The 15,062-nt window shown below is 39.3% G+C and overlaps 1 protein-coding gene across 1 annotated transcript in view; it reads right to left on the bottom strand.

The window, feature by feature from the left end:
- Window positions 1-1,057: 1,057 nt before the first annotated feature.
- Window positions 1,058-15,062, bottom strand: part of LOC140246004 (prestin-like) — a 32,259-nt gene continuing 18,254 nt past the window's right edge. Inside the window, exons 7-16 of the mRNA XM_072325451.1 lie at window positions 14,414-14,496; window positions 10,994-11,147; window positions 9,443-9,556; window positions 8,345-8,422; window positions 7,267-7,362; window positions 6,422-6,598; window positions 5,008-5,229; window positions 4,372-4,525; window positions 2,647-2,750; window positions 1,058-1,141 (exon numbers count right to left, since the gene is read on the bottom strand). Of these exons, the coding sequence (XP_072181552.1) occupies window positions 1,058-1,141; window positions 2,647-2,750; window positions 4,372-4,525; window positions 5,008-5,229; window positions 6,422-6,598; window positions 7,267-7,362; window positions 8,345-8,422; window positions 9,443-9,556; window positions 10,994-11,147; window positions 14,414-14,496 (1,266 nt within the window). The remainder of the gene's footprint in view (window positions 1,142-2,646; window positions 2,751-4,371; window positions 4,526-5,007; window positions 5,230-6,421; window positions 6,599-7,266; window positions 7,363-8,344; window positions 8,423-9,442; window positions 9,557-10,993; window positions 11,148-14,413; window positions 14,497-15,062) is intronic.

The following is a 15,062-nucleotide window of genomic DNA, read 5'->3' as shown; positions in this document are numbered from 1 at the left end:
TTGTCATAATTTTTATCACTCAACAAAACGTTCAGCAGCTGGTTTTCTCTATTCTACTTCTAAACGAACGAGTCAAAACATTCTGAAAGTGTGAATATAAATATGCAGTTTACGTCCATGAAAAATGATGAAGGATATCAAAATGAGTAGTATTGATTTACTCTTCTCGCCCGGAGAAGTTAATTGTATTTACTGTACACACAGCTGTGATGGAAGATTGGCGAAATTCGGCAAATTTTGCCTTGAACGGAATGCGTTCAGATCCAGCTGTAGATGGCGCTAGTCTTTGATAGTTGCTAGCAGAGGACAACATTTTTTTTTCGCTCCTGCTGAAAGGATGACATGTCTGTCGAATATTCTGTCTTTCAAATTTTCATCGTGTGTCCATGGCTTTTCGTACCCTGTTTTCCAGCAGTATATACATGTATCTTACTCAGCATCACCATTTCTTTTGTAAACCTTGTTTCGCTCCTTTTGGTTCTTCAGTCATTGCAATTCAAACTAATAAGCCCTACCTGGTATATTGAAAACAATCACATGACAATATTAGTAATGAAATTACAGTGTATCATAAATGGAACTTATTCTGCATTTCCCGTCCATTATATGAACATGCCATATTGCTACATCACAATCATAGGTTAAGAGCCTTTTTACATTAATTTTGTCGCTATGAAAGATAAAGTCTGTGTAATTATAAAAGTATAAATTTCGTTCACCAAGTGCAGCAAAAAAAAAAAAAAAAAAAAAAATCTATACACAAGTTGTTTCTTTTGCGAGAAGTCTACTGTTCCATCCCATACCCTTTCCCGAGACAAACCTTTATCATGTTTGGCTTAGTTTGTTGTTGTTTTTAAACTATCACCTTTTAGCAGCCTGGGACATCCCTATTCATACAACAGGTTGATAAACATTATGTGAGCCCTGATAATTTTATTATCATCAACACTGTCGTAGCTTGTGGTTAGTCTCCATTTTAAGTCCATCGAGCCTTTTTCTGTTTTCCTGCAAGTCTTCATTACCCCTGTCTTCCTCTGTGTGTTCTGAATCCCTCAGCCTACATGGTACTGGTTGCTTCGCGAAAACGCTTCCACCGCGATGACCTCTTCTTGGGGCGGTCTCTGTTCATGAGGGACGCCACCTACAGTTGAATAGAAATGAAGGTGATTTCTATCAGATTTGAAATACACAATAGTTCGTCGGTTGAGAATGGGGAAAGGCGTTAAGTTGCCTCGAACACCGTGGGTTAGTGATAATTTAACGCCCTTATCATTCTCACCCGATTCCAGCCGCAGTATATGGCATTGATCTTTTCACAGTTTAACATGGGTTAAGAGGGATTGATATAGTTTGAACACCTGGATCATTTAGAAAATATCTTCAACATGATACTGATTTTGTGACAGTGGTATACCGCATAAATAGGAATGAATAATTCAAGAAAATCATAAAATTATTCCAAGTAGTTTCACTTCATTTGCTCATGTTCAAGTGTATTCTCTTTTTCTATCTTGACATAATCAATAACACAATGTACGTAAAAAGGAAAGAGATGTCAACCATAACCATTATATGAGAATTAAAAAAGTGAAACATTTGAGTGATAAATAATTTGAGCATGGAGATGGGGGACTCGCTAAAAAAGCAAATCTTGCAGATTGTGGATCCCACCAGTTACAAAATTATAAATGTGCAAAAAAAAAATCGATGCATTCCCACCTCCTCAATTAAAAAAGGGGGTAGATTGACCTACAAAAAATGATAACGTCAGGTATTCTATTGGTTGGGTTAAAGGGATGAGGGAAGCAGTTTTCTTCCTGTGTAACCATCGCCCCAAGACAGTCACTAATCAAGACGGGTAAATAATTGCGAAAAGTTCAAGGAGAAAACAGATATTGGAAAATGTGAATTAGATTATATCTTTCGACGGAGTAATAGGTGATATGGCAGTTTAATCTAAGAAGGGAGCTTCGGCCCTAATCATTAGACATGATTGGGTGACTGGGGGAAATTGCCTCTCATTTCCAGCATAAACCCGCTCGCGGTTGAGTCTCGCTACCCGACTTGGGGGAGGATGGAGCAATTACCCCCGACTCTGCCCGGCACAGATGAGGGTGTTCTGGCCGTCAGTCGCAGCCATTCTGTCACTGTCTACGTTCAGCTCCATTTTCCGCTTCTTTCACGTGATTCATTTCCCCCATCAAACAATCGCTATGAATTTTACCGTATTTTTTTAGTCTGGCCCCACTAAGCTGGGTGGCTTTATTACGGATACATCAAACCCCTCAGCGTTCAAAGGGAAAATGGCGGATTCCGGGTGAAAAGAGCAAATTAGTAATACTACAGATGACAATTATGAAGTGAACGATGCGTGTGTAGATGTTGCTGGGTTCATGTTGCGAGCATGCTGAAATATGGATTATTGATAAGCGTCCTTTGCCTTTTTATAACATTAAATGATGCCAATGGCAGCGTGAATTCTTGAAGGACTAATTTAAGCTCAAAGAATTACATTTCTTCCGCTTTCTGTAAACTCCCGTCATCACTACAGACATAAGTTACTAGAGTAGTCGTCAGACGAACATTGCTATCACACCATGGTTTGTTGCACACCATGGTTTGATGCCAACAAAGAGAGAATCTTACCCTCAGCTGCATGTTCTTGAGTGAGAGGTAGGCGTCGTGAACCGACACGTAGAACAAGTCTCGCTTGATCGTGCTAAGTTGAGACAGGGACCGGATCACGATATCTGCCAGAACGAGTAGGGAGATGCAGGAAAGATAAAACAATTTAACCCTAAAAGGGCCGGGGGGGGGGGGGCGGAATCCGCCCCCCCCTCGACGTTTCGCGCTATAATTCTGTAACGCGAGAAGGCCTCATCGCGAGGCTTCTTGACTTTCTTCGTTCAAGTCTCGCGCAACTTTTGAGACCAAATTTGCAACGTCCGCGCATACTTTTGCGAAGCCACGCCCATTTTTGTAACGGAATGTCGCTCCAAAACGGGCACAATTTTGTGATTTTGTGTACATTTCCTATGGAAAACAGTGCTCTGTCATGAAAGGCATAAAAACCTGATTATTTTTACAATTAATCACTTTCATTGATTAATTTTGTGCTAATTATGGTAGAAAAGTGGTCAGTGACAATTTCCAATGAAAAAACAAAGAAAAAACAAAAGTTGAAAAACAAAGAAATACATAAGAAATTCTGAAAACAATAAAATACATAAGAATTGAAATGAGTTTTGGAAGTTTTTGTGATGTACAATTGTTGAATATGCTAAAACAGATTTACAGATCAAAAATTAGACTCTCAATGCTTTTAATTAAGCTAAAATATCACCTTGAGCTTAATTTGCATAATTAATTAATTAAAATTAGAAATTGATTGTTTCAAAAAATCTTATAACACAATCTTGTAGATTATGACGCGGGTCTCACGCATGCAAAATTTCATCGCGATCGCACCACCGATGGCCGAGATTTCAGGGGGGGGGGGCGGAATCCGCCCCCCCCCCCCCCCCCCCCCCCGGTCTGAGCATAGCCAAAAAAGCCCGGCCCCTTTAGGGTTAAGGACACCATAGGAAGATGCGTACATTATGTAAGGACTAGGAAACAAGTCTTAACTACTTGAATACTGCTGACATCTGTTCTCCTTTTTTGTTGTATTCTTCCATAATCATGATAATTGGGGGCGCTGTGGCATAGTGGATAAGACTCTCGACTCCCAGTCGGAGGACCCGAGTTCGATTCCCGCCCAGTGCTTACGTCCTTGGACAAGATGCTTTTTACCCACAATGTCCTTCTCGACCCAGGTGTATAAATGTGTATCTGGCAATGCTAGGGTAATAATAATGGCAGGGCCCTCTGGTAGAGCAGCGGTATCACTGAAGAGGCTACCCTGGATAAATAAGACCTTATTATCATTATTATTATAATTTTGATGGGCGTGGGACTAAGGCAACAGACGAGGAGGGTACAATGAGAATAACTCGTGGACCATGCAGGAGACGATAGGAGAACCCTTTGTATGTAAACGGCTGCAGATGTAGCAATTTGACGCTTTGTCATTTCATTTGATTTAAAGGAAGCGAACGTCCACAAGACCGCTCAGAGATGAATCACCCTACTGTACCAGGTTGGAGGTGACGTCACCACCACGGGCGTTGCCAAGAGGCCAATGGTGGTGCTAAAAGGTCATTCATGATTCGTTTCTGATTTGTGTTTTTCATGCTAGAATAACATGTGTGCTAAGCTAGCTTGCAAGCCACGTTATCAGCCTTTAAAAGAATCTGTTATTTCCGATATTGTTACGTCAGGATTCAGGTCAATGTAGGGGGCTTGCGGAGGTGCTAATTAAGGATGTCTTACCGGAGCAGCCGGCAAGGACAACGGACACGCCAACTTCCCGGAAGTCGCTGACCAGTGATGCCATGGTCTTAGCTCCCATCGAATCGACGAAACCGAAGTGACCGCAGTCAATGATGATGGCTTTAATTTTCAAGCTTCGTTCTCGAAGGGTTTCCTGAATTACACGGATGATAAGGCCATGCAAATAATGTCGACATTGTCAGTCAATAGTAGGAATATATTTGTTTGCTTGTTTGTTTGTTTTTCAAGGAAAACGACACGACGAAGACAGTTAGGTTTTGTATGAACCATTACGTGCGATTATGTACTTTGCGGCAGCTCTTGACAAAATGGCAAACCTATACCTGAGAACGAACAAATATTACAATTTCAATGTTTCTGTGATTGAAATCATATTGTTTGAGTCTACCGTAATCACTGGATTCTATCGTAATTGTCCACAGAGTATACCAAAAGACATCTGTATACAGAATACATCCGATGGAGTGGGTTGTCTTTCAGTCCTTACTCAACAATTTAATAGGTTAAAGATACACATTACACCACCACCGGTATCATGAATACACATTAGAGTAACAAATTAACAAGAATCTGTGCTGCAAAGACGTGGAAGAAGAGGCTGATGTCACAGCTCACCTCGTGGGTGGCGGTGAGCTCGAGCACGTCCATGGGGACGTTGCTGCTCTCCGATCGCTTCTTGATCTTGGCGTCCTTGTCGCGCGCTTTTTGGATCTTGACCAACAGTTTGACGGGGTTGATGTCCACGGCCTCGTACACCTGGTTGCGGAACATCTCGGCGTTGGCGAAGTACAGCGAGCCCTGCATCTGAACCACTTTGACGTGATCGTGTTCTTTGGCCTACACGGAGTGTGGGAAGAGTAAACAGGTTGACTCGTGGTATAATGAACCGCGTAATTGACTTTTTTTGTTGTTGATGATGTTATGTCTGTTATTGTTGTTACTATTAGCGGTAGTGGCCGATGTTTTTGCTGTTGTTAGGTGAATTCCTGTTGACCTCTTTACAGGAAATGTGTCTTCTGTAATTTAAAGCGTTTGAAAGCTCTTTTTCTTCAGTTATTATTTATGTGAAATTGTCTCTCAATGAGACAACTGTAAGTGATGCCACTGTCATGAAACTGGACTACAAAGAAAGAAAAACTTAAATGGAATGGAGAAACGTATACGCATACACTTTCGGACTAGTTCCTTTTTTTTAAATCTTGCTTTTAGCATCTTACATGTACGTTGGAAATATTCGTCACTTCGAATGAAAACAAGCATGAATGTACCAAAAGGAAAATTGCTCCTCTAATTACAACGAAGTAAACACAATTAGGTTGATTGATCATGATGCAGGGTCCGTAGCCCTGCAATCGTGTAACACAGGAATTAACTAACACAAAAAGGTATACTTATTCATCGATTCACGTTTTATACTAATTTTTATATTGTGGAAATGATTGCAGGAATATCAACGCGTATGATATAGTGTGGTACGATTGATTGAATCTTATGGATTATCAAGGGGATTACCGCAGGAAACAAGGCTAAGAACTAACTTTAAAAAACCCAAACAAACCTAGCAACTTGTCAGATATCGGTTTATATTTTGACAATCGAAAATCAGATTATCTTAGAAGGATTAAGGAGATTAATATAATCCCATTTCAATCTTTGGCGCGATATAGAAACAAACGAGTATGTCTAGACATTAAATGCCAGACCAAAAAAATAAAAAAAAAATAAATAAAAATAATGATTATGTTGATCAATCATCACAATCAATAGAAATGATCACGTCTCTAGCTGACACAGTATGTAAAAGAGCATGACAAATTTGACGACGGCTAAATTATATTTATCATCTAGTTCATCTAAGTGTTCGAGGAAAAAAAAAAAGAAACGACGGGTTTAACATGTAAACCATACTGAAGCAACCGTATGTCTTCTGAAAAATGTGCAAGTGACACAAGAACAGATTTTACTTCCTGAGTCGAAGGTCATTAATTGCGTCAAGGAATGACACAATCTAATCATCTTATCAACTTACGGTATTGTATCGTTTAATGTTCTTGTACATCTCAGTTCCCGGGATGTGGCCTCTGGTTGAAAAGTGTGGTGTCTGCGTTCTGACCACGGTGACGAACAGGGCCACGACCACCCCAACACCGAGACCGAGATCGACTCCGATGAAGACAACGGCGCTAAAGGTGCCGATCCAGATAACCTTCGAGAAGATTGAACATAAAAATTATAAACTATAGTGACCTTTTATTCAACGGCAGTAATCCTCCCCTTAACCCTACAAAGCACTAACGGTCAATGCAAGCGTTAAATGAAGTTTCTGCACATGTTCGGAGTGCCATCAAGGACTTTGACACCCCAACAACTTACGGTGGTAAAATATATTAATAGATAGAAAGTCATCTCCGAGAAAAATCAACAGCGAGGAGCCAAATGACATGGAATAGTTTTCAGTGTTTAAATTTTGTTTAAAAAGAGAGAGAAATGATTCTACCGCTAATTACTAATATAATCTGTAATTTGCTAGAGGAATCCATACTATCGCTTTAATGTATTTGTGAAGGTATTCGTATATCCAATCATAATATGCGAAAGTCGCCCACTGTAATGCAACATTCTCCATAAGCCGATAGATACTACCGTTATTTTGCATGTGATCTCAAGTGACATTAATATCAAGCAAACCTAAATCGTACAAAACACTTGATTTTGCGAGTGATAAAGTGATGAAAAGATTAACAATTAAAGAGTAATAAGCATTATGTTTTCATGTACAGAATTGCAGAGAAAGAGATAATAATTATGTCTTTTTACTGCCACTTTTTGACATTAGCGCAAACTTTAGATCTCTTCTCCCTTTTTTCAACTCACAAAGTCATATTTTGAGTATCGGAAGAGGAAGTGGAGATCCTTGAATTGCAAGAACATTCCCTTGAGACCCTGGCAGATGATAGCAGCAAGAACGGCCTATGTGGGAGGGGCGCAAAAGAGAAGAAAACATGATTAAAGCAACACAAACCGTGTGCACAGAGAGCGCAAACATGACAAAGAAATGGATGTACATGTAGCAGGATGTGGATTGTTTACAACTAGGTCATAGTAAAGTAAGTTTGTTTGCAATAGCGTTCAGAGGCAGAGCAAATATAACAATGTGTCAATCGATACGATCCCTTGTGATGATTTTTGCTTGTAATCTGATTCTTTGTTGTTGTTGTTGTTGTTGATGATGATGTTGTTGATGTTGTTGCATTTGTGGTCATTGTTCTTGATGTCGCTGTTATTGATGATGATGTTGTTGATGATGGTGTTGTTGTGGTTGTTGTAGTTGATGTTGTTGTTGATGATGATGTTGTTGTTGTTGTCGTCGTCGTCGTCGTCGTCGTCGTTGTTGTTGGCCCTGACACTATGAACGAAATTTCGCAAATGTAACTTTCATTTTTTTTTTCATTTTCACTTTTGTTTCTCGATTGGCCGGAATAGCGAAGTAGTAGATGATATGCTGTTGACTATATAGAATGTAGTGTAGCAAATGTAAGATTCCACAAAACCTGTGACTCAGTTGTGATTTACGATTCTATAGTGCTTGCTCAATGTTCCATAGTTAAAAGTTAAGTGAGTCCCTTTAATTCAATTCAATTCAATTCAATTCAATTCAATTCAATTCAATTCAATTCAATTCAATTCAATTCAATTCAATTCATTTATTTTCATTCTTTTTTCCAACAAAACATAACGCGTAATAAATTTGGAATTACATCATAAACATAAACATTCGACTTTGCAAAAAGATAAATGATACAGATAAACAAAAGAATGCATACTGGCAAAAAAGTACAAAGTTATGCTTCAGTTGAGAAAAAAGAACTGAGAGGTCCATGAAGTGGAATGCTCTGTTTGAGTTGATACGGTTGGATGGTCTCTTTTTATTTAAAAAGAGGTGTGGGCTTACCTTCGGGAGGGGTTCAAACCACGGAGCCATGAAGAGAAGCACAAACATCACCATGGTAGAAGACACCAGAGTGACAACCTGCAACCGAAACAAGATCTCTAAGATTAATATCGTGTTATATTATAAGCGGTTAAAAGAAATGTTTCATGATCTGAATCATTCAAAACTCCGAGAACTGAGGATTGAAGAAAAGGATTCAAACATCAATTACAGATTTTGTCATTCATATACTAATGATTTATTTCAAATGGAATTTGTCGTAGTGTGTGTATATACTCTTATGTGAACTCTCCCCTTCACAGGAGAAGGTTGATGGTACTAGTATTGCAAGACTTTCTGACGAACATAATTATTCACTGCAGTGCAGATAGTGCAATTTGTCACATTGCACGTCTTAAGCTACATGCTATCATCGCGCTCAGATGATTGCCAGAAGAAGAAAAAAAAAATGAGTCAGCGTAAATTGTGTCTACATCCTCCCTAATCACAAAAACTCAGATGAGCACATTTTCCAAGGATGGATGTTCCCCTGACGGATATCCATGTTCCTGTCGTTCCCTCTGCCCAAGCTTCCCCTGTGTTCCCCAACGACTACTCGAGTATCGCTACCGCAATGACTTCTGTGATTAAAGGATTCACATCGAGAGGTGGCGCACTAATCGACGAGAATTCTCCTGGCACCTACGTGCTGTATTTCCGATTGCATCCGCACCACGCATAATGCCAAGTGTATGTATCCTTTTCGAGGTATCAATTCCTTTTTTCAGTTTCAGTGCACAGTATTTGTTATTGTTTACTTTAAAGTTTATTGAGTTTGCAGAGCCTTTCTGAACAATTGTTTTCATGTGAAGAGCTGTGTTTTCTGATTTTTCCCTCGTATATTCTTGCACCTGTCACTCATTACTGTATTCAATTATAGTAGTCTGGTTAATTGTATCGATCGTAAGCAAGGCGGACAAGTCTCACAAGTTAAAATAACTTAAAAAAACCCCGATAATAATAACAGGGCTCATTACTAGAAAGACAAAAAAAGCACTATTCGTTTAATTAGTGTAATATTCAGAGTGGATGTGACGATAAAGACAGAGAAAAAATTACCTGAGTTTTTCCGCCAACAGCCTCTTGGATGGACGTACGCGCAAGGGCGCCACAGCAGACGAAGCAATGGAAGAAGGATGAAACAATGTTCGCAACTCCGTAGGACAACATTTCCTGCAAGAAAAAAAAAAATGTGATTAAAAAGAGTAAACTCTGGTGCTACGTTCACATGACTTAACTCGCACGCAATGCAGAAAAAGAAAACGCGTGCTTATATCGATTTTTATGCATTCCATGTCCAGTGTACAAAAGAAATTTTACCGAGTACACCATAAACACCACAGTTCTGTTAGTTCTGTTTGCTCACTACTTTTTCGTCATTCGTTTGTATTCATTATCAAAAGCACATCGCATACAGAGAACATTTTATTTCACAGTATGAGATCGGTGAATGATAAAAATGGCAGTAATTTTCAAATTTCCTGATATAAATGATTCATAAAGTATCGCAAGTTTGTAAACCGCACGTGCTATTATATGCTCCAACAGGAAATCCGGCAGGGGACTTGGAAAGAAGAAGGAATGAGTCGATACAGCAGATGCTGTGAATCAGTAACGCCAAACTTATCCTAGAAAATAACATAAGGTAGTTAGGGCCATGAAATTGTAACAACTCTTTATCATTTTCCATCTTTATGTCCTCATTACATTAATTTTAGTCCTGTCCTTCGGCATGTCTTTCAGAACTTCTTAACTCGACTTTTATAGCGATCCTCTTTTTTATTGTCTGTCTTCCAAGCTCTATTGTATCTATTCCTCTATGTCTATTCGCCTCAGACAGCAGAATACTTGTCATTTCTTTCAACAGAATGTTTATCAATGATACACGATAGGTCTTCAAATCTCTAGGCAATGATTCCCCGCAGACACGTGTGACTAAAATAAATTGCTAAAGAAAATTTTTGTAAGGTACACGAGAGTCAAATTTGGTAAAAGGGTGAATCAGATAGTTTCATGTGTATCCAGAATTTTGTTGTTCTGTTTTGTTTGTGTTTTCATCTGCTATTGACAATACCTACATCGACCCATGGAGCTACAACAGTTCCACGATTAAACTAAATAATTTCTTCACTCAGTGTCCGTGCTTTATTAGACATGTACACCTTAAAGGTCCTGTTCACCTATGGGAGCAGTGATTTAAAAAGAATGTTCAAAATACCACATTTGATGCATATAATGTATGTGTAGGTCAGTAGTATCACAAAGCGTAGACTATGTAAAATTTGTCGCCTAAAATATAAAGTGATATCACCATGCATTTTCTCAATAAACCATAACTGTAGATGGTTTAGTCTGGAAATATTTTAGTTATAACTTTTTTTTTTCATATTTCGTATATCTAACAATACTTTACATCAATCATACTGATTCAAATTTTTACATTGTATGTTCCTATTCCTAACTCACATTTTAGAACTATTTTGTAGCATTAAAGCTGTGGTTTTGTTTCATCTGCAAATGGTAGATTATGCCTCTGAGCAATTTTATCATATCTTCTCGTATTTTCAGTCATTTGTTTATATATTTGTCCATTCATTTAATAATAATTACCTGGTTGGCATCGATCTCGTAGTTGTTTCGGGTGGCGAAGGTCTTCGACAGCGAGACGGAGAGGGCGAAGGCAACGATGGCGATGGCGAAGCTGTCGCCGATGAGGGATCCGAAGAGGGTTCCGAACATGGACGGCATGCGTGGGGGAGGGAAACTGTGATGAGCGATGAAAAACAAAAGGAAGAAAAGTCACAACTTTTATGAATCAAACATGATGAAAACATTCATACAATGATACGAACATGTATTAACGAACTCGCATCTAGAAAATTCTTTGTTAACTTAATGCTACTAAACATTCCTTTCTCAGCAGTGTCTTGGTGATATCTCAGCACTGAAGTTCCATATCTTATTGAATCCATTCTTTTTTTGCACTGCCTCATGTAGTAATCAAAACGATATCAGAACCACCTGCAATTAATTTCATGCTATTTGTTTGTCAGGTTTACACTAAACGCAAGTGTATAATCTATGTACACGTTTGTAATCCAAATCTCGCCTGCGATTATCATTTACACGTATCCACTGATACGAGTTGGCAAAACATTTCTCCATTTACAGGTCAAGCAGCTATTAGAGTCTCCAGTGGATCGTTATAATTAATTGAATTCTGCAAAATGACGTTCAGGAAAATTATCGCGAAAAAACGTTACTTTTACGATTTCAGCTGCCATGGTAACAACCAATCAGCTTGGAACAGACTTTGGTTGTTGCCATGACAGTTGGGATTACAGCTGTGATTGATGTAACTCTCAACAGACAGATAACCAGGGAGGACATGAATGATATTTCTTTTACTCCAACTCCGGAGTGTGTTCATCTCGGGTATCACAGTGATTTATCTGGGACAGATAATATTCTGCCCACTGTTCATGTACGTGAGCAAAGACCGTCTGCATACAACACTGCTCCAATTTAAGTGACCAGAGAGGTGAGACTCACCTCCCTGATGTGACAACAATAATCAGAGAAGACAAATCTCCCCTAGAAAGTAAAATGGGATCGCTAAAGTCCAGTCACCGTTACTCATCTATCATGAGAAACAGGTTCCACAACCACACACTGGCCCCAGTCTGCAGTCTGTATATTTCGTCATGATGAAACAATGTACCCTCCTCCTCCAGGACTTCTTTTTCTCGTCCAGATAAAGACCTGGATGAGTGCGAGGGCGTTTTATCTTAGCCTTCTCACTACCCTTGAAACGTTTTCCTTCGTAAAAGTGTAAAACAAATGTTTGGAAACTAAGAAGCAGCTTGTTTTGGAAAAAACACGGTCAAGGTTGTACCTACTTGTATATATAGCACACCTAGTCTCGAGAATTGAAAATTTATTGTTAATTGTAATTGTGACTTCAGTGTCACGTACAGCAGATGTTACATACATTGTATGGCTGTCTCTTTTATATTACGTTTTTTAAATGTACGACCGGTTCACTCCCGTTTTGGGACCGTTCGAGACTGGCACCATGCCTGCGCAGTTTTCATACTTAGAACGTGATGTTCGTTGTTTAAGGTATTGACATGAAGATCAAGCTTTATCTGAAGGAGGAGTTGAGAAGTTCATTTTTAGAATTCCGGCGACATCCAGGCCAGCTCTTTGAAGTATTGACATCCAGGCCCGCTCTTTGAAGTATTGACTCACCACTAGATCTTAAACGCTTTGAATAACATAACCATTATAGTTCTGTGGTCCTTTTCAAATATCTATCGTGTATCTGTAGATCATAACATCTTGGGGGTCTCTTTTTTAAATTTATATGTTTTATCTGTAGTTCATGATAGAACGAGATTAGAGTGATTAGAGTGATTGTTAGAATGAGATTCATTTGTCCTTTCTGATAGGCAGAACAAAAGGATGGGATGACATAAAGGTTTTCTATGATGATTTAATGATCACGTAAGTCGTCGTCTCATGTAGAATAATGCTTTATTCTCCTTATGCACGTACATTCAGTACTATGACTCGTCTGCAACATGAAATGTATCGTTATTATTGTTATAATTTACTGTATAAAATAAGGAATTTTTCATCGATCAAACCTTGGTGCTATGATGCCTCGAGAAGTAGGACACCTCTCTCTCACTAAAGACTTTGAGTGACTGGCCTACCTAATACAACACAATGTCATCAGATCTACTCTTACCTCCGTAATTCAATCAAGGCCACAATATTGGCAGTACAAAACGATTAGTGTTATCAATCTTGGCGCGGGTAGAAATACTTTCGCAACGAGAATGATTAGTGAATTTATAGAGCAAATCACACATCATAGATGCATAAGTGGCTAAATTTCAAACGTTAACTTGGCAATATTCTCTCCCCTTCACCATGCCAACGTGACTTTAATTTGTTTTATGTCAGGAAACCTCTCCCTGGTTCAATGCCAAATTTGGGCTCTCCTCCTTCCCTCCTTCTTCGGTGAAATGCGAGAGGACTCATCATGAGGTTGGCTGGTCGCACAGGGATCCCAACATCCGTAGACACAGGAAGAGCGGGGGGCCAAGGCTGCAGACAGGACCCAGGGCGAATTTTTTGGCACACACTCCGTATGATATGATGCTTTCTGCCATATTCCCGGGGACTGTATCTTCCTGCGATCTCGACCGCAGCGACTCGTTTTTAGAAAGTCCCGGTTTATTTTTGGGCAAGTTGCTACACAGTACTAATTTTCCATCTCTCGTCTTTTTTTTTTTTTTTAACTATGTGTGGGCATGTGTGGAACATTGGTAGTTCCAGAGGGGGAAAATAATGTGTGAGTAATCAAGTTTTTTATTCTCCCTCCTTTTTTATCGAATTTTTGCCTCTTTACCCCGAGATGACCCTTAGGAGCGTCGTCAAGGGACTGTGACTCAGAAGAGCGTGCGACAAACGGATGTCATGTGTTGGGCCGTCTCGTGAGCGGCCCGGGCTCTGAGTGTGTGCTTCTTGCACGTCGTCATTTTATAGATCGAAATAATGTATACATATAGTGAAGGGGTCGTAGTAAAAATAGCGTCGGCAATGTCCATCTCGTACAATCCTTTAGAAAGGATATTTGCCAAGTTTTTGTTGCAGAAACAGGGACGTCGTGGGAAAGCCGTAAAGCAGTGACGCATCGTGCCAATGACATGCCGAATATCAAGCAGACGTGTGTCGAGTGATAGAATATTGCACAGACGACGACAAATGCAACAAAATAAACACACCGAAAGGTGTTTGTAAATTCCGACAGGGGTACAGCAAAGTAAAACAAAGATCTCATGAACTTCTGACAAGCTGCTTTCAGGAAAAATGACAGGAGATTGACAGAAAGAGTTGGAAGAGAGGGAGTGTGGGAGAGGGAGAGAGGAAAAAATTGTGGTATTGTAGACAAACATTCTGGCTCACAGTGCCAAATAAGGCAACAGTGAGCAGAAGGAAATTCCTGACTATCTTACTCACCCGGTTTTGATGTCGTTGATAATGTCCACTCCGTGACGCTGGTACATTTTGGCAAACTTCGACACGATGATGGAGATAATAACCTACGTCACAAAGAGAACACAAAGAATTAATCACTACCCGGCTTTTTCCCTTTGTACTTTGATATTTTAGCTTTCATAATCGTTTCGTCATTATTACTTTGTGTCCTATCTCCATTGATTGCATAGAAAATTTACACCGGTATTTTTTCATGGAACCTGCGTTTACAAGCTTTGCTTTTGCGGTTCCATCATATTTCACAAGTTATAGAGAATAGTCTTATGTACATTGTGTATGCTGACACACTTTTTTCTGTTCATGTCCCGACGTATGACATATTTTGTATCTTACTTGGTTTGTATTCTTTTTTTGGATGTATTTTGATGTCAAGTGAAATATGAAAATAAACGTGCTGGAACTGTTCACTGTGTCTCGAGTGCAAGACCAGTGCAGTTTCAGTTATTCAATTCAATTCAATTCAATATCTATAAAAGCACAGGGAAGCCTATCGAGTACAGACAGACTTCCAAACCTGGTTACTTTGGCTCCCGACATTTTTGCCATGCAATCGAAATCAAATGTAGCATGAAAGAAAGGACATGTTTTTTTAAAATTAATTGTCCGTTAT

The sequence above is a fragment of the Diadema setosum genome, chromosome 2 (genome assembly GCF_964275005.1).
Source record: "Diadema setosum chromosome 2, eeDiaSeto1, whole genome shotgun sequence".
In the NCBI taxonomy this organism is placed as follows: Eukaryota; Metazoa; Echinodermata; class Echinoidea; order Diadematoida; family Diadematidae; genus Diadema; species Diadema setosum.
Note: the sequence above shows the minus strand (reverse complement) of the source record. Positions and strands in the feature narration are given on the sequence as shown.